This window comes from Suricata suricatta, chromosome 4 (assembly GCF_006229205.1).
Source record: "Suricata suricatta isolate VVHF042 chromosome 4, meerkat_22Aug2017_6uvM2_HiC, whole genome shotgun sequence".
NCBI lineage: Eukaryota > Metazoa > Chordata > Mammalia > Carnivora > Herpestidae > Suricata > Suricata suricatta.
Genome location: NC_043703.1, coordinates 108,852,231 through 108,877,720, shown reverse-complemented (window position 1 = coordinate 108,877,720; position 25,490 = coordinate 108,852,231). Strand labels below are relative to the sequence as shown.

Sequence of the window (25,490 nt, the reverse complement as noted above, 5' to 3'; positions counted from 1 at the left end):
TTTTAGAAATATCTCTTTTGCTAATAGAACAAAGTAGGAAAGAAGGTCTTATTTTTACTAAGAAAAGCAATAGCTCATTTTTCATTTTGATGATCTGTGTTATCTTTTAAAAATTCCACTTCTCTACTCTTCTATGGTGTATACAGGTGTATTTTTGAACATTGCCTTTCTTCCAAGCAAAGATTGGATATTCCCTAGAGTACTTTTACTAAGAACACTGGCATTCTGGAATATTTTCGTTAATTAAAATTTGTTGAATTTAGATTAACTTATATTTTTTGGGGGGTGCTACTAGGTTATTCTACATGTATAACCCACAACAACATTAATCCCCACTTTCTTAAGTGTACCTCTGATACATGTAAAATATTTCCAACTTAACTCAATTTACTGCTTAAACATCAAATAGAAATACAAACAGTTAAGACTGTTGGAAGTATACTACTGAAATGCTACCAAGTGTACAAGAAAATGCCACATCATGCTGGTATTTCCTGCCAAGTATCAAAGACAAGTTAATGCTTAATTTCTGTTGTTTAGCATAGTCAGCAAACAGGAAAATGAAAAACAAAAGGAAAAATCTTCCAGATTTTCCAAACCAAAAATCTCTTTTGAAAGCAGTATCAGAGCAAAAACTTAACATGCATAATTAGTCTCAGGGTACTCTTCTGCTATCTCTACAAAAGTTACTCTAACACCTTCATTATATTCATGTGTGTGATATGGGAAAAGGTTCTCAGGATCAATTATGAAACCTACAGTAAAGAGTAGACTCAAGATCCCAAGGCTTGTGAAACTTGAGTGCGTCAAGGGGACCGGCACTTACTTGCTTCAACAGGGGGAATGGACAGACACTACTTTTAAAGGGATCAGATAACCATCTAATTGGAAACATGATGAGCACAGGCTCCTTCTGGGCAGAGTAGGTAAACAAAAACTCACATATGACCATATTTTACTTCTTTGTAAATTAAAACTGAATCTCTCTTGTATCCTCTTTGTTACCCTTTTAATGGGAAAGAAAAAAAAATTTTATGAAAGGAAGAAAGAAAGGACCCCAAAATACATTCAGTCTTTTGGGCAATATTACATCTAACTGCCAGGTCTTAGGTACAGCAGTGAGCAAATTCTTAAATTAGTGGAATGTATGTGAACATTACATTCACCTCAAGTTTTTACTTCTTACCTAACCTTTTTAATAGAGTATAAATTACATGGAAAATTTAAAAGAAAGTTCCATCTGTCTTTAGGGCTAGATATTATATTCAATTGCTTCAAATATTTTATTGAATGAGGTAGAGCAAGGGTCAGCACTTTTTTTCTAGGGGGGCCAGATAGTAAATATTTTCAGCTGTGCACCATCCATAAACAAGTAAGTGTGGGATGTTCCAATGAAACTTTATGTACCAGCAAGATAGATTTGTCTCATAGGCCAGTTTGCGGACATCTCTGATATGGCAGTAAATAATAGAGATTCAAATAATCAGAACCCACTAATTGAACAGCACCACCCACCACAAGGATGAGCTCTAACAATTTAACAAGAAAGAGGCTAAAAGAATTAAAGATTTTGATGAAAATTGCATTTCCTCAGACATTTTGTACATCAATTTCCAACTATCCACGAGACTAGTCTGATGGTAAAAGGAATCCTCTAGAAAGAGTTCCATACTAATATCTTGTTCATGGCAATAAATGTCAAATTTCCTTTGCTCCTAGTTAACTCCAGTATTTAACTCGGTAAATTGCTGACGTGAACTGTAGCACTTCAATGGAGGACTGTGGACTCGAGGGGCTGAGACTCTGCCTCTGGATTTATAAACTGGAGATATCAGGGGCAACCTCGCAGGGCGGTTGAGGAGTTACAGGATTAAATACTTGGCACTCAGTGTGTGCTCAAGAAGTTGTAACTCTTTTCACTACTATGATTATTGTACAGATGATACACCAAAGCAGAGTGGCCTACCAAGGAATAAATGTCAAAACTACGTTCAAAGCTCATTAAGGAGGTTTCTCTACCACCATTTGGCATTCTAAGTCATTATGAAAATATTTGTCTCAATCTATCAATTTCTACATTATAACAAGAAAATAAATAATCCAAATTTTTCCACCTTCCCCAAGATCTTCATACTGAATTGGAAAAATAAGTACCAATTTAAAAATGTCTATCATTAAGAGCCACTTTTATAAATAGAACATGTTACTGCTACTCCTTGTGGATTTTAAACTTTGGAAATTAGTAAACATTTTGCTTCACATTTTGGAATTTGTGACCCAAATATTGATCATATTATAAATTCAAAGTGTGCAAGTCACACACTGGGTGTGTTTGAATGTTTTATTTCCCAAGAAGCACAATAAAGTTACAAGTTCAAACTGTAATGGAACATAGTCCAAGTAACTTGGTAAGTAGAATAGGTTTAACATAATGCTTAAAAGACAAATTAAACCCACCACAAGAACAGCTTCTCTTGTGACCAAGCAGAAAGGTTTCTTTCAAGAAACAGATTTTCTAAAACCGATTGTAATCACACCGTAAATTAAAAAAAAAATCAGTTATTTTGAGCATAAAATTTGACCATCAGATAAAAGTTACATATAAAAACTGATATCAGAAAATTTTTGTTTTAATTATTAAATAATTTTAACTGTTGTAAAATATATATATTCACACACATTTAATTTTTTCCCCAATACTATCAGCCATGGATAGTTTAATACATACAATAGCATAAACCAAATCAGTAATAAAATTAATATCACATCAACACTAGAGTCAATAAAGTGAAATATTATTTAAACTTGGATTTATTCTACTCTATAAGAGTAAAAAATTCTTTTTTTTCTATATAGATTTTATCTAGCCATAAGAGGCAAATCTACTCCTGGTTTTGATTAAATGTGGGACACTACACAGTTTTAAACTCCTTATAGCAGATAACTGGAAAAAAGATGTGAATTTAATAGTTAATGTTTATTAACATGTTCCAGTTCATGTGGGCTTGTATTAGATGTAAAATTCTAAAAGATTGCATTTTATTATTTGGAGCTGGTGGTAAAGTCACACTGGCTAAACGCTGGTTTCCCCTGGCAGATAAGACAGCATATGGAAAGCAAACCATATCCGTAAAGCCCAGTTCAAAGTGAGGGGCTAAATTCAGTAAAAGATCAAAAGATGTTCTCTGAAACAGTCACAAACAGCAAAAGCTTGATATAGTGTGTTGTTTTTTATTTAATGCTTATGCAGTGCTCACCACATGCCAGGCATTATTCTAAATACTTTATGAATATTAGCTCACAGAAGAACACAGACGAATCATCGGAGGGAGGTAACAGTAATCTTATCCTCATTGTCTAGATGAGAAAAACAGAGCTCTAAGAGGTTAATTTGCCCATAGTCCGATGAATATTACATGCTGAATCCTAATCTAAGAGGTCCAGTTTCAGAGTCTGTGCTCTTAAACACTAGATTATTTTGCCATCAAAGCAGTTCTAAGTTCAATTTCTAAAAATTATAGGAGTTTTGAGGGTGAGGACTATGTCTCAGCTTGCATCTCCAGTACTTAGGTTCCTTCTTACAGCTGATACAGAAATGTTAGCAAAGTCTGTGTACACTCAATTAAAGAACAAAAACAAAAAGACTTTAAGTCTTTATTTAAGACTGTAGGGGGCATGTTTGTTCTACTTATGAAAGTAGATCCTATTAGAAGCCATCTAAATAATTTTTGTACATAGATTGGATATATTTACATAATTGTAAAAGTATATATAATAACTGAATGCCTTTATGTTTTAGGTGCTATGTTTGATACTTACATATATTTCTTTACTAATTTTCTTTAAACAAACGAACCAACCCTGAAAGATAAGTAATGCTGTCTCCATACTATAGATGAAGAAACCAAAGCTCACGGAGATTTAATCAACCACAGTCTCATGTTGGTAGGGTACACACCAAGGGTCTGACCCCTAGTCTAACTCCAAAGTCTACTCTTTTCTCCAAACCATGATTTTACCCACTTTTTGTGATCTTTCAAACATTTGTAGCCAATAGATGAGGGATTCAACTGTTAACTGCTGAGGTGATGACCACACTTAAGAAAGCATTTATTTTATCTAACAATATAATTCATAGTTTTTAACAAAGCAAATTGTAATTTTTTACTAAAGAGAACTGCACTGTAAATTAACGAGAAGGTAGCAAGTGCCCACACACTTAGACTAGCTGAGGTTACAATAGTAACTGTACAGCAAACTAAAGAATATTCACAATTACCTGGACTTCTATCTTTTTAAGAAGGAGGGATTTAAAAAAAATGTTTATTGGGGCACCTGGGTGGCTCGGTTGGTTAAGTGCCCAACTGTGGCAGTTTGTGAGTTTGAGTCCTGCGTCAGGCTCTGTGCTGACAGCTCATAATCTGGTACCTGCTTCAGATTCTGTGTCTCTTCTCTCTGCCCCTCCTCCGCTCCTCTTTCCCTTTCTTTTTCTCTCTCTCAAAAATAAGCATTTTTTTCAATGTTTATTTGAGAGATTGAGTGAGTGGAGGAGGGGCCAACAGAAAAAGGGGAGAGAGAATCCTAAGCAAGCTCCACACTCAATGTGGATGGAGCCCCATGTGGGGCTCGAACTTAGAACTGTGAGATCATGACCTAGAGCTGAAATCAAGAGAGGTACACTTAACAGACTGAGCCATACAAGTACCCCTCAATTACTTGCCTGTTAAATGCCTTTAACTTCAGAGTCAAAGAGGAAAAAACGGCCATCAGTTCTCCCTTGAATGTGGGATTAGAAAACTGGTGGCGGGTTAGCTGAATACCAGTTCTGTAACTCTGTCATGCCCTTCAATTCATACATGTAGCAAATTCTCAGCCTGGTGAATAGCCTCACATCTGTCCATTATACATTTTTAAGAACTGGGGCCTCTGATAAATGTAGGGTTTAAAGTCAAATGCGATTCAAGGCAGGTGCCAGAGTCCATTTCTTATTTTCTCTATTCATGCTCAGTGCTAGGACAAAGGAGAAGAGCATGGTGCTCAGAAGAGTTCCTAACCTATCAAAACTATTCTGAAAACAGAAACTACCTCAAAGCAGTAGCTTTTCTCTCAAAATCATTTGACAGGTGAGCGTATAGCCAAAACTAGAGATACTCTCACCCAAATTCTCATTTGCCTCCCTTACTACTTTTTGCCATTCACCAAAAAATGCAGTTGGCAACACGATTTCTTGCACCTTTTTAAACACCATTTTCCAAGAAGTTCATTTCTGAGGTTTTCCAGTAACAACTAACATTTATTGAAAACTTATTATTTGCAAGAGACTGTGGTAAGCACACTGACATGCAAAATTTCATTTTACTTTTAGAGTGAGGGAATTTAAATAAGTACTATTATTCTCTAAATCTAAGGCTCAAGAAAGTGACTAATACGAGTTAGTGCTAAAACGTGGATCTGAATCTGGCAGTGTGACTCCAGAGCATCACTTTTAAGCACTCACTCTCCATACTCAGGGCCAGGCCTCAGGTCCACAATCACTTTAGGGATTCATGAAAATGTTTTAATAGCTAATATTAACAAATTCACCTTTATACCAAGTTATAAAACAGAATTTTAGATATCTTTTATGGGAAGTCATACAAAAGTCATATGTGGCCCTGGCTATATTGCTCTCACAAGGTATACTGGCTTCTATCTTTCCCAAATTTCTCATTTCTCATGTATTTGTTTCCCTATCAGGGCCCTTTATTACCTTGAGTGTCTCTATAACAACAATTATTACTTTTTCAAAGCAGATATGATTTCTGGAAAAGCACAAATGCTCAACTATCCAATGTTTTTATTCATCAATGGGGGCAAGGCATCATGTATGAATTCACTTATACCCATTCTCAGGTCTCTCGTCTCTCCATGTTTAGAGTCGGAGGTACATGAGCAGCCGTTTCGTTTTATTCACTGATGCAAACAAGTCACATCATAAATGCAGAGCTTCCCACCTGGTAGGTCCCCAAGTCCTGAATACTACACAGGGTAAAACGGTACTCCCTCTTATTAAGGTTAATTTTACATGTCAACTTGACTGGGCCATGATGTGCCCCAGACAACTGGTCAAACACTGTTCTGGGTATGTGTGTGTAGGTGTTTCTGGATGAGATTAACATCTGAATTGATTGCAGATTGTCTTCTCTAATATGAATGGGCCTCATGCAATCAACTGCAGACAGCTTTAGGACTGTATCTGGCACTTCTCTGCCTCCTTAAACATGAGCCAATCCCTTGTAAGTCAGTCAGTCTCTCTCTCTCTCTCTCTCTCTCTCTCTCTCTCTCTCTCTCTCCCCCCTAAGTCTGTCCAGCTGCCCATCTGTCCATCCATCCTCCTGGCTGTTTCTCTGGAGAACCCTAAATATACCTCTATTTTATAAATGACTGTACTGGAGTGTATTGACAATATCATTCAGTTTTCCAAAGGGATGTGGAAGACTAGCACCGAGGATCCTAGACTGTGGGTCCTATGCTACTCACATGCATATCTTCTTAAAAGTATCTTGTATTTAAGGTTAATTCCTAAAGTTCCTTCAACATATTTCTAGTTAGTTTTCTCTCCTTCCTTAGGAACAAAAGTCGATTTAACATTGATAAGCATTAGATCTTGCTCTGAAGTGGAAGTTTAGAAGAAACATAAAAGCCACTGGGTAATTTAATCTTCCATTTAAGAGGTTACCTTATGCCTTGCCATCATTAAATATTAAGTAAGATATCAAGTACAATCTACACTTGTACACTTTACCAACCCCCAACAGAAGAAGAGTGAACAATTGTAATATTCATGCTCTAAAAAGATGGCTTGGTGCTTCTGCACTATTTGTGCACAAATCTAACAAAGTATTTCTACCTATTTTGGAACTAAAGACCAGAATTTCAATTTTTCTGAGAGAAAAATAACCAAAGAAATTGATATCCAAATATTTCAAGTAAATAGTTATTATATAGACAAAATCTTCATTTCATTTTTATAACACTGAGATGGGCCACCTGGGTGGTTCAGTTGGTTAAATGTCTGACTTCAGCTCAGGACATGATCTCACAGTTTGTGTGTTTGAGCTACGTAATCGGACTCTGCTGTCAACTCAGAGCCTGGGGCCTGCTTCAGATTCTGTCTCCCTCCTCTCTGCTTTTCCCCTGCTTGGGTGCTCTCGTTCTCTCTCAAAAATAAATAAACAAACTTATGAGAAAAAGTAAAAAACAAAACCAAACCTCAAGATATAGTTGACGTACATTAGTTTCAGGTGTACACCATGATTTGAAATGTCTATATTGCAAAATGATCACAAGTCTAGTCAATAGCCATCCCACACATAGTTACAAATTTTTCTTTTCTTGTCAGGAGAACTTTTACAATCTATTTTCTTAGAGATTTTCAAATATACAACATAGTATCATTAACTATAGTCACCATGCTATACATTATATCCCCAGAACTTATTTTATAATTGGTAGTGTGTGCCTTTTGACCACTTAATTTATTTGGTTGCTTACTTCTGTTTTCAGTAATAAGTTCAGGTGTTCATCCAACAGAAAGGAAAACCTGCACAAATCTTAGGCAGATGATTAAACTGATAAGAACAGATACTACACTTGATCTTAGCCAAAAGGCCGAGAAGCAATAGGCAGATGATTAAACAAAGGTGAAAATGTAGCATTAGAGTCAGGTTGAGAATGCTGACTTTCCAGCAAACAAACTATTATTTAGCAAGACTTTTTTTTTTTTTTTTAATTTTAAAGAGTGAGCAAGTGAGCAGGTGACATGGACACAGAGAGGAGAGAGAATCCCAGGCAAGCTCCATGCTCAGTGTGGAACCTGACGTGGGGCTCAATCTCATGACCCTACTAGGATCATGACCTGAACCAAAACCAAGAGTCAGATGTTCAACCAATTGTGCCACCCAGGCACCCCATTAACAATTTAATTTTAAAGTAAAATAAGCCAAAGTATTCATAATGCTCTTCCTTCTTTTTGTAACACTTAATTTTTAAGCTTCTCAAAAGAAATCTTCATCTAGTAACATTTTTCCCCACAGCATTATCAAGTAGATGGCTAATAAAGAAACAATTACTCATAGTTCCCTTTAAAAAAATTTTTTTTTTAATGTTTATTTTTGAGAGCTGAGAGAGAGAGAGTGTGAGAGGGGGAAGGTCAGAGAGAGAGGGAGACACAGAATCCAAAGCAGGTTCTAGGCTCTAAGCTGTCAGCACGGAGCCCAACGTGGGGCTCAAACCCACAAACCATGAGATCATGACCTGAGCTGAAGTCGGTTGCTTAACCAACTGAGCCACCCAGGCGCCCCCGTAGTTTTCTTTTCTATAGCTAATTAATATAGACCTTACTTATTACCTAAATTCTCAAAAAACATCCACAGCAATATTTAAAAAATTTTACCCAAACCTCAGTGTTAAATGCAGTACTTATAATATTTCCTCTTTTACCATACATCTAAGAGAAAGTAATCTTGGCTATTTCAATCAACTTTCCTTTCTGGAACATTACAGGTTGAAACAAAGGAAGGGAAAAAAGAAAGGAAAGAGAAAAAAAAAAAAGAAAAAAGAGAAGAAAAAGAAAAAAGAAAAAGAACTGTTAAAACAATATACAAAATGATCTTTTGGGAAAAAGGACTACTTGGAAAATAAGGAGGATTTTTTTAATCATTATTTTGTTTTGTTTTGAATTTTAGCCCAAAAAGCAAAGAACAGTTTGGACCTCTTTCCAATTTGTACAACACAGATACCACTACTTGTTTTCCTCTACAATGTATAAGAATGTTAACAAGAAAATGAAATAATATATTGAGCTCTGGGTTCTCAGGAAAAAATATTCACTGAAAGGGAAGAATATTTCTCAAAAAATGGTCATGCATGGCTTTTACATCAATGCTTCAATCCTCTGAGTCTACTAGATCCACATTTGAGATTTAGCTTGACTAAGAACATTTTACAAGCATGAAAGATTTCTTTTTGGTTGACTTTTCCCTAAGTAGCAAATTACTATAATAAAGCTATGACAATTGATGGTCTCTTGACTCAAGGAAGATAGATTTTATTAAAATATTAAGATATCCTTTTGGTAGCCTGAAAAAAAGAAAAGTATTAAAAAAATAGGGACTCAGACAATGTCATAGTGAAACGTAGAAGAAATCTGAAACGACAACTACACCATTTGTCTCATTTCTCAAAATAAAGAATTGTTCTCCATGTTTGTTTAACTGAATTAACCATCAATTCTGAAAGACTCACAACGTTCTGTCAAAGTAGAATTTGGACAAAACCACTTGAAGACATTCTGTGGAGACAGAATTGTTGCATCTACGTTAAGACTGAACAGGATTGTAAGATTTACCACTAAAACCCTAATGTTCACAGTCATTAATATATGAGGATTTCTGTGCTGTCTCTAACACTGTAACAAGTAGGAGAAACATTTTAAGAAAAATATCAGTAAATCTAATCTTCTCTTAAGGGGCTTAGATGCTGTACTTTTCCAGCAGATTCTGGAAAGGAAGAAACTGAGGGCCACAAGCCTCGATTACAACAGCAGGATAAGAATGAAAATAATTTCCAACTCAGTCACTTACTAAGGAGGGTTTACCCATCTCCTTACCTCAACTTCCTTCTAAACTTATCTTTCAGTCGCTTCCAACAATTTCTCTTTTCCAAAATCCATGTCCAAGTTCTGCTCATTTTCCAAACCCATTCAGCAAAAATAAAATTCTGAGGACTGAGCCAAACAAATCCCAGGAAGTCTTAATGTATCATGCCATATCCACATGCTTTTTGCTCTATCTTCACAAAACAGAATCATACTATGAAATTTTGATTTTTCAGTGGATTTTTTTCCACTTTAAAATTTACTGTCATTTTATCTTCACGAAAGTCCGATGAGGTAGATGTTATATCCTTTTTTATAAACAACTGAACTCAGAAGTAACTTGTCCAAAATCATAAAGCTTATAAGAGGCTGAGTCAAGATTCAAACTCAGATTTGTAAGATTATATAAAGCCTGTATACTTTATTGTCTCTGATATCCAGTTATCAACTTCAACTTGTGTAACAAATAAGTCCTTTTTCAATCGGTCATACTTTAAAATTCATTATCTGATGATGTTAAAAAGTTCTAAGGCTATAAATTAAAGATCATTCATTATCAATGTCACCTTCCAATAAGAGGAAACTCAACAGGGAAAGGATTAGGTCAAAATCAACAGTCTTAGCATTGTATTATATAATTATTTCACTCCTTGCAAGCTTCTACTTCCATAATAAATGAATCAACAGGAAAAATATACATTAGCCAAACCATACAATAACTGAATTAGCAAACTAAGCTATTCAGACACTCAAAGTCAAATGAAAAGTGATTAGCTGTGCATACCACCTGCTAATTCAATAATAGTATTTTCATGTATCAAAAAGTATCAAAGCAATGATGTATAACCATTTCAACTGACACTCAGTTCGGAAATGTCTCCAATTGAAAATGGTTTGCTTAGCAAAGGATAACTGGAAGTTTGGAGATTCTGATTTTATTCTCAGTATCTTTACAAGAAGCTGGTGGGAAAAGTGTTCCCTAAAACAATTGTCAATATAAAAGCAGTGACTTTCTGGGGTGTTTTCTTTTCAATACCTGAACAAGGTTGAGGAAAGGCTAGGTTTAGCACAGGGTCCAACTCAGGACTGGGGAATAACCTGGATATCAAGCTGCGTCTCTAGGAGCTACTTTAGGTCAAAATAAATCTTAGTGAATCTTCTCTGAAAGAGTCTAGAACAGGAAAGGATAAAGTACAGGTGCTTGGGGGTAAAAATATTCTTACTGACACACTTACTCCCCAAGAAGTGTAAACATAAATGTATGTTTGCAAGAAATTATAAGCAAATAAGTATAGCCACAGTAAGTCAACCTATGGCTATTTCTTGTTCAAGTCTTCTCATACCCTCATCCCAAGTCTTTAGTAGCTATCAAATTATGAAGTCTTAATCTGTTTTGCTCACATTCTTTTTCTATCCTTCAATTCCCTACAGCCTTCAGCACAGGTTGAGGTTTCAAATTCTGCTTGCTCTCTCCTGCACTCAAAACTGTACTTCAATTTCCTAGGTTTTTGATGGGCAAAATTAAGAGAAGTTTTCTGAAACTCAAAAAAAGTCTTCTAAATCTTAGTTTAACTTTTTCTAAAATCACTGTAAAGGTAAAAACTGAAGGATTCATTGGACTAGTTAGCTAGTTAATGAATTTTTATATAAGTCATAGTTATGGTAATAAAAAACCAAGTTGATGAATTTCTGTAAATATTAAACTCTTTGAGATAAAGAAAAACCTCACCAAGCATTACTTACTGTAGGACTGTTCACTTAAAGTTTACCAAAGGGTTGTGAAAAATGTAACTGAACTACAAATCAAGCAAGCATTATATATAAGAGACTCCTTCAACAGGTACCCAATTTAAAAATACTTGTTGAAAAGCTGAATTAAAAGCCTCCCTAGCAATTAGCATATCATTCAAAATAGAACCAGTAAATACCTGAACTGATGTGGCTGTTTCCCGTAAATGGCCATCAGCAACTGCTCCTTTGGAAGTTGCTATAGTGACACTGTGCATTTTGGGGGTTCCTGGAGTATCAATCTTTTCATCTGTCCTATGTGACTGCCAGGCTTCCTTTCGATGGTGAGATTCAGTAGCCTGTTGGTCTCCAAAAGTAGCCCAAGAGCAACTATCTTTCTGTCCATCCTCAAAAGCATTCCAATCTACAACTTGGCTAGGCCCAGCTGAACTGAAGTCCGCAAAATCATCAGAGTCTTGAAAAGCACTGCACTCCTCTCGGATATTTGGCACAGAATCAAAATCTCCAAATTCACCTTCTTGCCCAACTTCCAGTTTTGAAACAGGATCAGTGCCTGTCCCAGTATACTTTCCGGCCAACTTACATTCCTCTGATAAATTATCAGAAGTCTGTTTTAGGTCGGACTCAGTAAATATAATTTCATCTTGGCAAGAAACGGCATTTGTATCCCCAAATTCTCCAAAGTCATCACCTGGTTCACTAAGATGTGGAAAGTGCTCTGAGGACTCTTCAAAAGTGATATCGCTCATTGAATCTTGAGTACCAGTAACAAAAGGTGGAGTTGTGCCACTGGCTGTGCCAAAGTCACCAAAATCATCCTCATTAGTATCATTGCAAGACACAAAGTCATTACTACTATCACCGTTTTTTGCGCTTATAGAATCATCCAGGACATTTTCTTCTGTAGGATCAATGCTGGGGCTTTGGGAATCGGTAAACTTTTTATTTTCTTCTTTGGAAGAACCAACTTCATCATCAGTGTCAGAAGTTTTAACAGAATCCATGCATAGGTCAGCACACTTAGAAGTAAGGAAATTAAGGTTTTCCTCAATTTTATACCGTTCTCTCATACCAGCTTCTGAATTATCAGCTGAGTCTGCCAAACTCCAAGGCTTTGATTGAACACTTGATTTTAAAAATTCATCCTGTTGCAATGTTGGAAGGCCTTGGTTTTCAGTACTGAAACCTCTGGTACTAATTATGCTTATTTCGGAAACACAAACCTGATCCTCTCCATCAATGTCTCCTTTATCGTCAAAGCTTCTACCTAAAGACAGTGCTTTTACAGAACTCAGTTCACTGACTCTATTAATTTTATTATTTTCCTGAATGGTTAATGCTTCTCTATCATTTAAAACTGCACATCCTATTTCTTCTAGTTGTATCCTTTCCTTTTTGGAAAATGTGGCAAAATCTGCAAATTCCTCAGCAGGACTAGGTGCACAGTCTAAGTTATACTCAGTACTATGAGTGCTAAGAGGCTTTCGTCCTTTTGAATCGGATACAGTGTCCAGATCATCTGTTCCCTGAGGATTTACAGTTTCCAATACTGCAAACCCGTTTGTTAGAATCTCCAGACAAGGAGGCTTTTCACCATTGCAGCTCTCTAACTGCTTGTTTTGATGAACATTCATATCAGTTCTAAAATCTCCTGGAGAGAAACTTTCAGGTGTTCCAACATTCTGTCTCTGCTTCACTATAGTATTTACATCTCCTGGACTTTCTATGCCATCAATGGAAGGATCTAAAGTTTTAGATGAAATTATTTCTTTGCTGGTGGTGGAAAGTAAAACATCAGACTGTCCTTTCACAGGAGAAGAAAGTTCAGCAGTGAGGTCTTTATCATTACCATTTTTAATGGACTTAAAGCTAGTAAGGCTATCTACGTTTTCTGAGAAGTCATGAATTGGCATAAAATGGTTTGAAGGTACAAACTCTTCCTTGGGACGAGTATAATCTGGTGTATCAAAATCAACAAATCCTACACCAGAAGGGCTAACTTCTGAAAACCCACCAAATTCCCCAAATTCATCATCATCATCATCCTCGGCTCCGTTGTCTAGTGGTGGTGGGGATGAAGAGTACATTCGAATGATGTCTGGCTCCATTGTTCAATTGCTTTCAAATAATTAATTTACACCTGAAAAAAAAAAACACAGTGGTTTTTCTTTCTTGGAGGGGACAGATTACATATACAACGGCTTTCAAAATTCTCTCAAAGCTATTTCAAACCAATGCAAATTTACAGTGCTCTGTTTATCTTTTAAATTATTTCTCTCTTAGGTAAGATTACTTTACACAGCTATAATGGCAAAGAAAAATTTCTCTCTTCTCCTGTAGGTTTCTAAGAACTGGTATTATATTACTGAATTTGAGGATTCTGGAAAATTTTGAATAAACACAAAAGATCTACAAAATTCTTAGAGCACTTGCTTATTTTCTCAAGCTTTCTTTCTAGTCCACTAGAGATTCAGGGCCTGCCTTACGGGTTTGTGAGTTCTTTATAAATAAGACATGAAAATTTTCTTTAATAACTGCTATTCAATTTAATGTTTACTTCTGACCCAAGTTTTTTTTTTTTTTTAACAGACTTTTTTTTTAGAACAATTTTAGGTTCACTGCAAAACTGAGAAGGTAAGTGAATTCCTATATATTCTCCACCCCCATTCGTCCACAGCCTCATCTATTACAAACATCCTCCACCAGAGTGATGGGGTATTCGTTAACAACTGATTGGGTAATAATGACGAATGCCAGTGTAAGTTCAAAGTCCTATATTAGGGTTTGCTCTGTGTTGTACACTCCATGGGTTAGGACAAATGCATTAATTACAGTATCACACAGAGTAATGTCAATGCTCTAAAGACCCTCAGTTCCATCTATTCATCCCTCTCTCTCCCCTGCCCTTGGCCACCACTGATCTTTTACTGTCTCCACAGTTTTGTCTTTTTCAGGATATCATATAGTTAGAATCATACAGTACATAGACATGCATAGAAGTCACACAATATGCAGCCTGTACATACTGTATGATTAGCTTCTTTCACTCAGTAACATGCATCTAAGCTTCCTCCATGCCTTTTCATGGTTGATAGTTCATTTCTTTTTAGCACTGAGTAATATTCCATTGTACATACAGAGCTCTCACGTATATTCCAACCAGTTTCCTACACTGATAATGTGGTAAATAACTGTAGCACATGATCAAACCAGAAAAGTGACATCAGCGCACTATTAACTCAGTTACACACACTTTATTTAGATTTGACCAGTTTATTTCTGTTTGTGTATGTAATTCTATGAAATTTTATCACATATGCAAATTAGATTCAAGTAACCACCACTACAAGTGAGATAAGAACTGCTGCAAAAATAGTTCAATAATATTCATCAATATAAAGAAACTCCCTCGAGGTGCCAGGATGGCTCAGTCAGTTAAGCATCTGACTCTTGATTTCAGCTCAGTCCTGATTTCAGTTTATGGGTTTGAGCCTTTTATGGGGCTCAGATTGGACACTGCAGAGCCTGCTTGGGATTCTCTCTGTCCCTGTCTCTCTGCCCTTCTCCCATGCTCTGAATCTCTCTCTCTCTCAAAATAAATTTAAAAGAAAAAAAAAAAACCACAACAAAACTCCTTTGTGTTACCTCTCAATATTCATACCCTCCCCAAACCCTAACTCTTGTCAGCCACTGATCTATTCTCCATAATTTCGCTACTTTACAAGCACTTATTATGTAAATGGAATTATACAGTATGTAATTCTTTGGAGTTTTTTCCCCCACCACTCAGCTTAATGCCCTCGAAATCCATCCATGTTGTTGCAAGTCAAGAGTTCATTCTTTTTTACGGCCAAGTTGTATTCCATTATATCACTGCAGCACAGACTTGTTTCTCGGTTGACTCGCTTTAAGGCCTTTGGGTTGTCTTGTATTTTACAATTACAAATAAAGTGCTATATTTGTGTACAGATTGTTATCTGACCACAAGTTTTTATTTCTCTAAGATAAATTCCCAGGAGTGCAAATGCTTGGTCACATTAAGTTTAACTTTGTAAGAAACCATCAAACTGTTCCCCAAAGTTAATTTTTATGGGGTCAAAACAATTCAACTTTTCACAAATAATTTTCATTATTTTGCTTTCATATAAAAGCTTGAGATTTAATAAATATTCATTTTTTTTCTACTTTTAGGTGGTTTCCTCTGCATTTTTTAATAATACATCTAGAATGTATTTTGGTATATGATCTAAAAAGCAAAGGTCTAAGTAATTATTTTTTCTAAATAGCCAAGTAACTATCCTAATCCCATTTATTGAATAATCCTTCCCAGACCTTTTATGACATCTTTTCTCTTTTAAAATTTAATTTTTTAATTTAATCTCTGCACCCAACATGGGGCTCAAACTCATGGATCCGAGACTAAGAGTCACATGCTTTATGGACTGAGCCAGCCAGGTGCCCCTCTCTATATATTTAACTCTTAAATGGAATCTATGTCTGAGTTACCCTGTTCCTCTGTACTAAATAGTCAAAAATGCCATAAGACAGATTTACATTAAAAGCAAAGGGAGAATTAACAACAAAAGTCCTAGAATAAAACCAGCCTATATATTGATACTTCCAATGAACTAAACTGAAGCCCAAAGACCTGGTATTTTCTGCCACTCACAGTGGCCAAGTTAGATACATGAATACTTCAACACAAAACTCAATCAGTTTTGTATGCTCAAAGAACAAAACAAAACCACTCCTTTCCAACTCTCCGAATAAAGTTTCATAAAACCTTCCAACTTTAGGGAGAAGCACCTTACAAACCACGTAATTTAATTAAATATGAGGAAAATGAGGCCTATTGGTGAACAACTTTCTCAAAGGTCATACAGCTGGTTAGCAGAGAATAGCTTCAGAAATTTGAAAAGGATCTTTGAGGTCAGTGACTGGTCAGTCATTGAGAGTCATTTGAAAGAAATTGAGCAAATCATAAGAAAACCAGAAGACTCCATTGTAATAGATCTATTTTAAACCGTCGTCTTTCTTACAAAATCATCATAAAGAAGGGAATGATGGCTTTACTTCCAAGATACCTTCTTTTTTGTTTTCTGCTCTTTAAATGAGAAAAGGAAAAACACAAGATACATATAACCCTTAGTTTTCTCCTAGTCTAAAGTCCTGATAACATGATAAACCATTCCAATGCTAAGTACTCAGGGTTCTTTGACCTCTAACAGTATCTCTGTGATTAGGAAGTTCCTACTATTTAAAAACACTGATTGTTTATGAGAGTGTGGAGAAAAGAACATTTGCACACACATGCTGCTGGTGGGTGTGTAAATTGTTAGAAGCCTTTCAGAAGGCAATCTGGCTATACCATACAAACTTTTTTCTTAAAAATAAAACAAAATGCTCCAGAGATCATTTAAGCAAATTATGCTTTATCCTTCCAATAGCATACTGTGTAGCCATTCATACGACGATACTTTTTGAATTTAAATGCATTCACAATGATGGCAGCATGTCAAAAGGACACAAAAGGTAGTTTGAAGTGATTCCTATTGGTAAAATCAGTGATAATTTAAGCATCAAAATCAAGATAGCAATGGATTATAATCCACTGAATAAAATAATCAACTATCAGTTCTCAGATAGAAACATGTTAAAATTCTGCAGTTTCAAAATACCTCTCCACAACATATTCAATTATAAAGGAAAAACAGTGTAACTTTACAGTGGTGAAAGCTGACACTTCATCAAATGATCAAAGTGAACATCATTAGCAATGGGAATATCGAAATCCTGTATCACCTGACAAGATGCAACAAGAACACAGGATCACTTCTGGAATATTTCTGCCCAGAATACACAACCTGAATCAATTCATGTGGTAACTTCAGACAAATTCAAATTGAGAGGCAGTCTACAAAACAACTGGCCTGTAATCTTCAAAAGTATTGCTGTCATGAAAATTAAGGAAGAACTTAAGAATTGTTCAGATTGAAGACAACTAAAGAGACCTGACAAGTAAATTTAACACTTGATTTTCAACTGGCTTCCCTTTCTACACCAGTCATTATTGGGACGACTGTGAAACCTGAACAGAGTCCATGGGTTAGATTGCAGAAGTGTATTGATGCTAATTTTTTGTTTTTGAGGCTGGAATTGTGGTCATGTGAGAGAACGTCCCTGGCTGGAGGAAACGCGCACTAAAATACTTGGGAGAAGGGGCACATCAAGCTGTGAACAGCCCCGGATTACTCCAGATAAAGGCTTATTTGTACCGCACTGGCAACTTTTACAGGATTGTGATCACCAGTCACCTCAAAATGAAAATATTTATATTTGCCTTTAAATATGCACACTGTATAATAAACCTGTGTTACTGATATATTTTAAAAACTGTGACAAAATATACATAAAATTTGCTATTAAAAAGTTTAAAAATAGACTATTTCAACAACTTTTAAATGTACATTTCAGTGGCATCAAGTACGTTCACACTGTTGTGCAACCACCACCACCACTTGTCGTTTACAACTCTACCTTCCCAAGTATTAAAATGTTTCCTGCACTCACTAAATGACAACTCCCCATTCTCCCTCCTCCCAGCTCCTGCTACTACCGTTCTATTTTGTCTTCGTAAATTGGACCAGTCCAGGTACCCCATATAAGTGGAATTACACAGTATTTGTCCTCTTATGACTGGCTTACTTCTCTTAGCATAATGTCCTCAAGGTACGTGTTGTGCGGCCTGTGTCAGCAGTTCATCCTTTTAAAGGCTGAAAATATTATTCCACTGTACGCATCTACAATTGTCTGTTGTAGGCACTTGGGTTGCTTCCACCTTCTGGCCACTGTGAATAATGCTGCTAGGAACACAGGTGTACAACATACTTTATTAATGTTTAATTTTGAAACAAGAGACTAACACAGTTGCAAACATCGTAGACACTTGGACATCCTTCACCTAGCTCCAGCTAACGGTGAATCTTACGTAGCTCCAGTACAAGAGGAAACTGAAAATTGACCCTGCTGGTACATTACTAGTAACTAGACTATAGATGTTTTTTCAGTCTTGACCATGAAAAAAACCCCCCAAAACTTGCATCCACTTGTGTGTGTGATTCTGTTCAATTTTATCCCATGTATAGGGTTTGCGTAACTACCACAACAATCAGGAAACAGAACTACTCCCTCTCCCCTACCCCGTCCCTGGGCAACCACGATCTGCTGTCTGTCTCCATAGTTTTGTCATTTCAAAAGTTATGGAAATGAAATTATTCAGTACATGACCTTTTGAAGTTGACTTTTTTTCACGAAGTATAATGCCCTTAATGCCCATCCTGGTTACTGCATGTATCAATAGGTCAATCGTTTTTTACGAAGTAGTATTCTATGGTACAGATATACCACTTTGTTCAACCACTCATTAACTGAATGACATGAGTTATTTCCTGCATTTTATTATTATAAGTAGCATATATAATGATATATGTATCAACAGCATCTTTGAATAGTATATATAATAAAGATGCTAATGACATTTATGTACAGGCTTTGTTGTAAACAGAAGTTCTTATTTTCTGGAATACATGCCCAAGAGTGTGATTACTGGGTTCTATGGTAAGTGCATGTTTGTTTTGGAAAAGGCTGCCAAACTATTTTTCAGAGTGCTGTATCACTTGACCTTCCCACAATACTTTTAAAGAACCACCTGTGATGTTTCTTATTAGTAGAACCTGTTCATGGTCAACCTGTTTTTCCTAAAGCTTTTCATTATTTGAAAAATGAAACATTTTATTGGTTCAGGCCTATTTCAAACTCAGATGTTAAGAAAATACCAAGATCTGAGTAAGAAACCTTGTAATCAAACAAACCAAACAACATAGAAAAGTTTTTTTCCCCTCATAAAATTCTCTCTTTCCTACATGTAACAGGCTCCATCAGTCTCCTACACTATGAACATTTCCATATTTCTCAAAATTGTGTCACCTACTGATGGGAAGAACTTGGGCTGCATATTCCCCTTCAGGAAGTCTTGACTGTGGCCCAACCTATCCTTTAAAAATCTAAGAGAATGCCACTCTCAAGTTTCAGTCAAGAATGCCAACCAGCCAGTGTGGAGGAGGTGTGAAATTTTCCAAAAAAATTCTTCCATGTTCAGGCCAACTCAGTAAAATTTGTTAGCTGAAGTATTATTTGTTGTTAAATGAAGTATTCTTTGTATGGTGAACATATGAATTAACTTAAATTTTGAGAGTGTGTGTGCGTACACACAAGCAGAAGGGGCAGAGAGAGAGGAGAGAAAGAATCTCAAGCAAGCTCCATGCTATCAAGCGCAGAATCTGACAGAAGGACTCATTCCCATAACCGTGAGAATATAACCTGAGATGAAATCAAGAGTCAGATGTGTAACCGACTGAGCCACCCAGTCCCCCCCTCCTTTTTTTTTTTTTTAAACACAAAAAATATGGACTTTAGCTATTCCTACCTAACGGAAAGATAGGTGAGCTACTTTAATACTGTGCCTGGCACATAGCAACCTTAAAGTGTGTTTCTTCATCTTTCTTAATGGGCAACTTACTCCACACAAGGAATTCTAAACAGCTGTCTAATTTCTTCATTATCCAAACAAGCATGTGCACACATATGCGTGTGTGGAGAAGGATGTGTTCAACTCTCATTTTTATGCCTGCTTATTTCAAGATCTCTTAGAGGGTACTAGGAAACAAGTAACAGGAATATCTAGGAGAGATTCAAGCCATTGTTTATACAAAAAGACATGAGGTTTTCATGTCTGGGTAGTAAATGGGGTATCCTATGGTTGGTTAGAGCAGGAGATAAGAGAATTTGGACAGACTTCCTGCACTTTGTGGAGATCTGTCCATGGGAAATCACATCCTTATACAGAGACTAGGGGACTATGTAAAGTGAAAAATAGTAAATATAAGTGCAAGCCAAAAAAGACCTTCAGGGCTACACACCATGCAACTCAAAGGATCTTAACTTCAGGAATTCTAATATAAGAGGTCCAATAGAGAGGAGTCAGGGGAACAATCCAGAAGTTTAGTAGCAATCAGCAGTGGAACAAGGAGTCCTGCGCCAGATTAGCAGCCAGGATAGCAAGGAATACAATAAAAGTGACTAATATTGATCTCTTGCAAGAAAAGCTGCCACAGCTGCTCGGGGAGTTCTAGCCTCAAACCTGAAATGGTGAGTCTGTAAGTGGAAAGGTGGGCCTGGGAGGGCAGAGGGCTCCAAGGAAGAATGGGGCTAACTATCCCCAAAGATTATCCAGCAATTTAAAAACAGTTTCCTAAGAGGAACAAGGCTGGAGGACTTCAACCACAGATAAAGACTCAGCTTAAAGCTACCTTGTCATGTGATAATAAAGACACCACTGCAGTGTGGTGGGGAAAAGAACAGTGTGTTTTTCAACAAGTGGTGCTTAGATCAAGTGAATATCTACACGAGAGGAATCAATCTTTGATTCTACCTAATATCTCACACAAAAATCAGCTCTAGACAGATTGCAGGCCTAAATGTAAAAGGTAAAAAAACAATCAACCTTCTAAAAGATAATTTAAGAGATTTTCATGGCCTTAGGGAAGGTAAGGTGTTTTAAATAATAGAAAGCAGTAATCATAAAAGAGAAAATAAGTTGGACTTCATTAAGATTTAAAACCTGTGTCCACCTAAAGAAGAGCATTAAGAGAGTGGAAACGCAAGCCACTGCCCAGGAAAAGATACTTGTGGTCACACGTAACTATCAAAGAACTCATCCAAAATATATAAGAAATTCCCACAAATCAATCTGAGACAACCCAAGAGAAAAATGGCCAAAATATATGAACAGGTAGATCACAAAAAAGGATATCCAAATGGCGAATTCACATATGAAACGTCCTCAGGGAAATGCACATTAAAACCAGTTTCAACGCTATTACACATCCACTAGAACAGCTAAAATTAAAACAAAATAACATTAACCATAGCTATCGATGGCAACACTACGCAAAAATTGGTATTCTCATACTTCAGTGGCTGGAGTGTAATTGGTATACACATTTGAAGAGCTGGCAGTATTTACTAAAACTGTACGTGGCATATACTCCACAAAATTGAGTACATACATGTGCTGAAAGACACATACAAGACTGTTCAGGACAACTTTATTCTTAACTGAAAAGAATCCAAATAACAGAATGCTTAAAACAAAACATGGTATATATGTATGTTGGGGTAAATGGCAATGAAATGAATTATTACTACATGCAACACCATGGATCACTATCAAAGATGTGTGAAAGAAACCACACACACACACAATACGTATTATGTGATTCCATTTCTGGGAAATTCAAAACAGGCAAAACTGATCTACGGTGATAATTCAGAATAGGGGTTACTACAGCAGGTATAGTATTGACGGGAAGAGGACATAAAAGAGCCAGGTGAATGCAAATAATACAATTATCTATTGATTAAGTACTAATTACACAGGTATATGTAAAAATTCATCTTGTACACTTTAAGACTTGTGTACTTTGTTATATCCATCAGAAAGCAAAAAAATGCTTCTCAGAAGATCAATATACTTAGAAGAAGATCCATTTGTAATGGAGTCACAAATTTGTGTGACCATAATAATAAACATGCCATTTTATTAAAAAAAAGTTTTGCTTATTTATAATTTGCCTATTTCTGGGATTTAAGGTAATATATGTATGTCTCAAGAGGTAGTATGGTATAGGTAGAAGATCTTGGACTTGGAATCAGACAGATTCTAGGTTCAAATTCTAGTTTGCTAATTTACTAATTATATAGTTTGCCCTCTCTGAGCTTCAGTTTCCTATCCAGAAAAAGGGGTAGCATTTCCTCCCTTTTAATGCTATTGTGAGGATTACAGGTAACAGGCCTTCAGTACCTAGTACATTCTGTGTCTCAGCAAGTTATCAACTATCATCACATTTTAACTTCACCAAGTCTGTAATTCAAATCATAACCTACTCTTAACAAAAATCTAAGTCAATGTTTGTGTAGGTGGCACAAACATTCACATGACTCTGCATATACAAGGTCACCGAAAGAATAGGTCATGTAAGAAAAATATCACTAACCACGCTAAAGATACACAACATTGACTTTATTGCCAATTTCTATAATCCATCCCTGGAAAATACAAAACAATACCCAAGGTTGAAGGACATAGAACATAGCCCCTCAAGGGACTCAGTTAAAAGATGGAGGTTTTATAAGTCAGTCAGAAAAAGACAAATGCTGTATGATTTCACTCATATGTGGAATTTAAGAAAACAACCAGATGAATACAAGGGGAAGGAAGGAAAAAAAGAGGGATGCAAACCATAAGACTCTTAACTACCGAGAATAAACTGAAGGTTGATGGAGGGAGGTGGGTGGAGGACGGGCTAAATGGGTGATGCGTATTTTTTTTTTTAATTTTATTTATTTTGAGAGAGAAAGTGAGCAGGGGAGGGGCAGAGGGAGAGAAAATCCAAAGGAGGCGCTGCACTGTCAGCACAGAGCCCAAGGAGGGGCTCGAACTCATGAACTGTGAGATCCTGACCGCAGTGGAAATCAAGAGTTTGAAGCTTAATTGATTGAACCTCCCAGGTACCTGGGGTGATGGGTATTAGGGAGGGACTTGTTGTGATGAATCACTAAATTCGACACCTGAAACGAATTTTAAGTTAGCCAACTAGAATTTGAGACCCTTTAGGAATTTCCCAGATTCAAACACAGAGAACTTTCTAGACAAGCTAAAAACTCACCAGAAAGAGAAACTGCCACATTTCATAGGGCACCAAAGTGCATCAGTGTGTACATCAACTTTCAAGGCCAGATAAGCACATCTAGATTATAGAATCCTCAGCTTTACTGAGGACCTTTCACTCCAAATTTATTTTTATAAGGACTGGAAGTGGGTGAGGGTGAAGAAGAACATAGGCAGGAAGGATGGTGGTAAGAAAAAATACAAACACTGTATCTGAAGTTGTGCTATGGACTTTACATAGTACAAACTATACTAGCAAGGCTTAGTAAGGAATAACACAAAAAAATTGCTCCCTTTTTTTACCATGAAGCCTGAGACTTTTGATGAGTCACTTGTTAAATCATTTGGGTAAGTGATGGGGGAAAAACGTGTATTTTCTTTAAAAAAATGAATGAAAATGTTATATGAGCAATTAACATCTATTTGCATTACCAATGTTGCCTGCCATTGCAGTTCAAATTATTCAAATCTTTACTGTAATATCCTTGTTGGGGTTTAAGATACTATCAAAATGTACTGTCAAAGAATCTGTCCAGCGGCACTTCTGCTTAAGAGTCATCTTGTCTTAAAGAAACCAGGAGCCCTTCATCTGAGCCATAGGAAGACAGGGATTTAACTTTCTGGTTTTTGATACATTTAGAGACGATTGGACCACGCATGATGTCACAAAAGTTTTCATGCTTCTAAAATTTAAAGTCAACAAAATTGGTAATTTTCATTTTCTTTTTGAGTGGTTTGTCCCCAGCATATTATATTGCTCAATGGTAGCTACCAAAGAGTCCCTAAAAATAGATGCTTTTTAGTAAAAAATTGAGAATTGTTTTTAGGACTCCCTTTAACACAGGCTACAAACTTCAAGACTATTTACTCCAACTTCCATAATTCCAAAGCAGAATATTTTTAAGAGATCTTAATTTCCTTCAAACTTGGTGATTTAAAAACAAAAACCCATGGGGCACCCAACTCTTGATTTCAGTTCAGGTCATGATCTTATAGTTTGTGGGTTCGAGCCCCATATTGTGCTCCACAATGATACTGCGGAGGCTACCTGGGATTCTCTCTCCACCCCTCCCATGTGTTCTCTAATTTAAAAACAAAACTCCAGGACATCATAGATGTCAACTGTATCAATACATCAATGTCATCAGCTGCATAACCTGCAGTATTATTTAAAACACTAGTTGAAAAATATAGTATATTCCATGTGCTTTCATTTTCTTACACCAATAAAGTTAACATTTATTCAGTGCTTACTATGTGTTGATACTATGTAAAAAGCATTCAAGAATTACCTCATTTAGTCCTTATACTATGCTATGAGGTGGGAATTACTATCTTCATTTTACAGATGAGTAAATAAAAGTTTAGAGGTTAAATGATCTCTCATGGTAGTGTACCTCATAAGCAGTGAACCAGTCACAAGCTAACACTTGGAAGATGCCTTACTGCAGAAATAATTGACAACAAATATTAGAATTACAAGAATCCTCCGTAAAGGTTTCTGAGTTGTTCAGAAAAAGGTTTTTGAAACCTCTACAATTTGGAAGGAGAAAATAAGATGCTTACAAACTAATAAAAATGCCAAGAGGTGAAAGTCTTCTTTTAATATTAATGTATACAGTGGTAAAAATGTGGTAAAGAACAAAACGAGCAGCAAAATATCTTTATAACTAAAGTTGATCATCCTCAAAAGGCCAGACTGCCAGAAGTGATAACCAAATTTTCTATCTTCCGGATTTTGACGTCAATAAGGATGATTCACAAGAGTACATGATGTAAATGACAACATGAGCAGCAAGGCACATTCACTCTTCAATGAACTCGTTGCTAAATAGCAATATGAGTTATTTTATAGAAGATCATTTTCAAAAGTTCATAGGAAGAGTTTTCCTTTCACTGTGTATTTTAAATGTCTATGTAAACCCCTAAAGGCAGTTTGCTTGTGTTTACATAGCTGTATAGTAAAAAATAAACAAGATAAGTAAGAACATCTGAAGTTGTTTTACCTGTAACTCTTCATATTTGAGAGATTACTATTATTCCCAAAAAGGTACCTCAACTTGAAACAAAATAAATGATATTGGATAACTGCTGATAACAAAGACAAAAAACAGAAGCAGCAATGAGGATAGATGCATTAGCCCTTGGAAACAAGTTTCTTCTCTAGTACTCTCTGCTCTTATTACAGAGTTGCAGAACACAAATGAGCCACTCTAATTTCCCACCCTAATATCCCAGAAACTTTACAATGAAAACAATCTAAAAGCAGGAACTACTTCAGTTTCATTTCCTTTCACTAAAATCTTGCTTACATTT

At 36.2% G+C, this 25,490-nt stretch overlaps 1 protein-coding gene and 1 pseudogene across 3 annotated transcripts in view; both read right to left on the bottom strand.

Annotated features, from left to right (window-relative positions):
* The window catches only part of AFTPH (aftiphilin), a 64,358-nt gene that overhangs the window by 26,724 nt on the left and 12,144 nt on the right, over positions 1-25,490 (bottom strand). For all 3 annotated transcript variants that reach the window (XM_029937475.1, XM_029937473.1, XM_029937474.1), the window contains exon 2: positions 11,566-13,526. In XM_029937475.1, coding sequence (XP_029793335.1) covers positions 11,566-13,494 — 1,929 coding nt within the window. In that variant the 5' untranslated portion in view covers positions 13,495-13,526. The remainder of the gene's footprint in view (positions 1-11,565; positions 13,527-25,490) is intronic.
* LOC115291010 lies at positions 7,548-7,662 on the bottom strand (annotated as a pseudogene).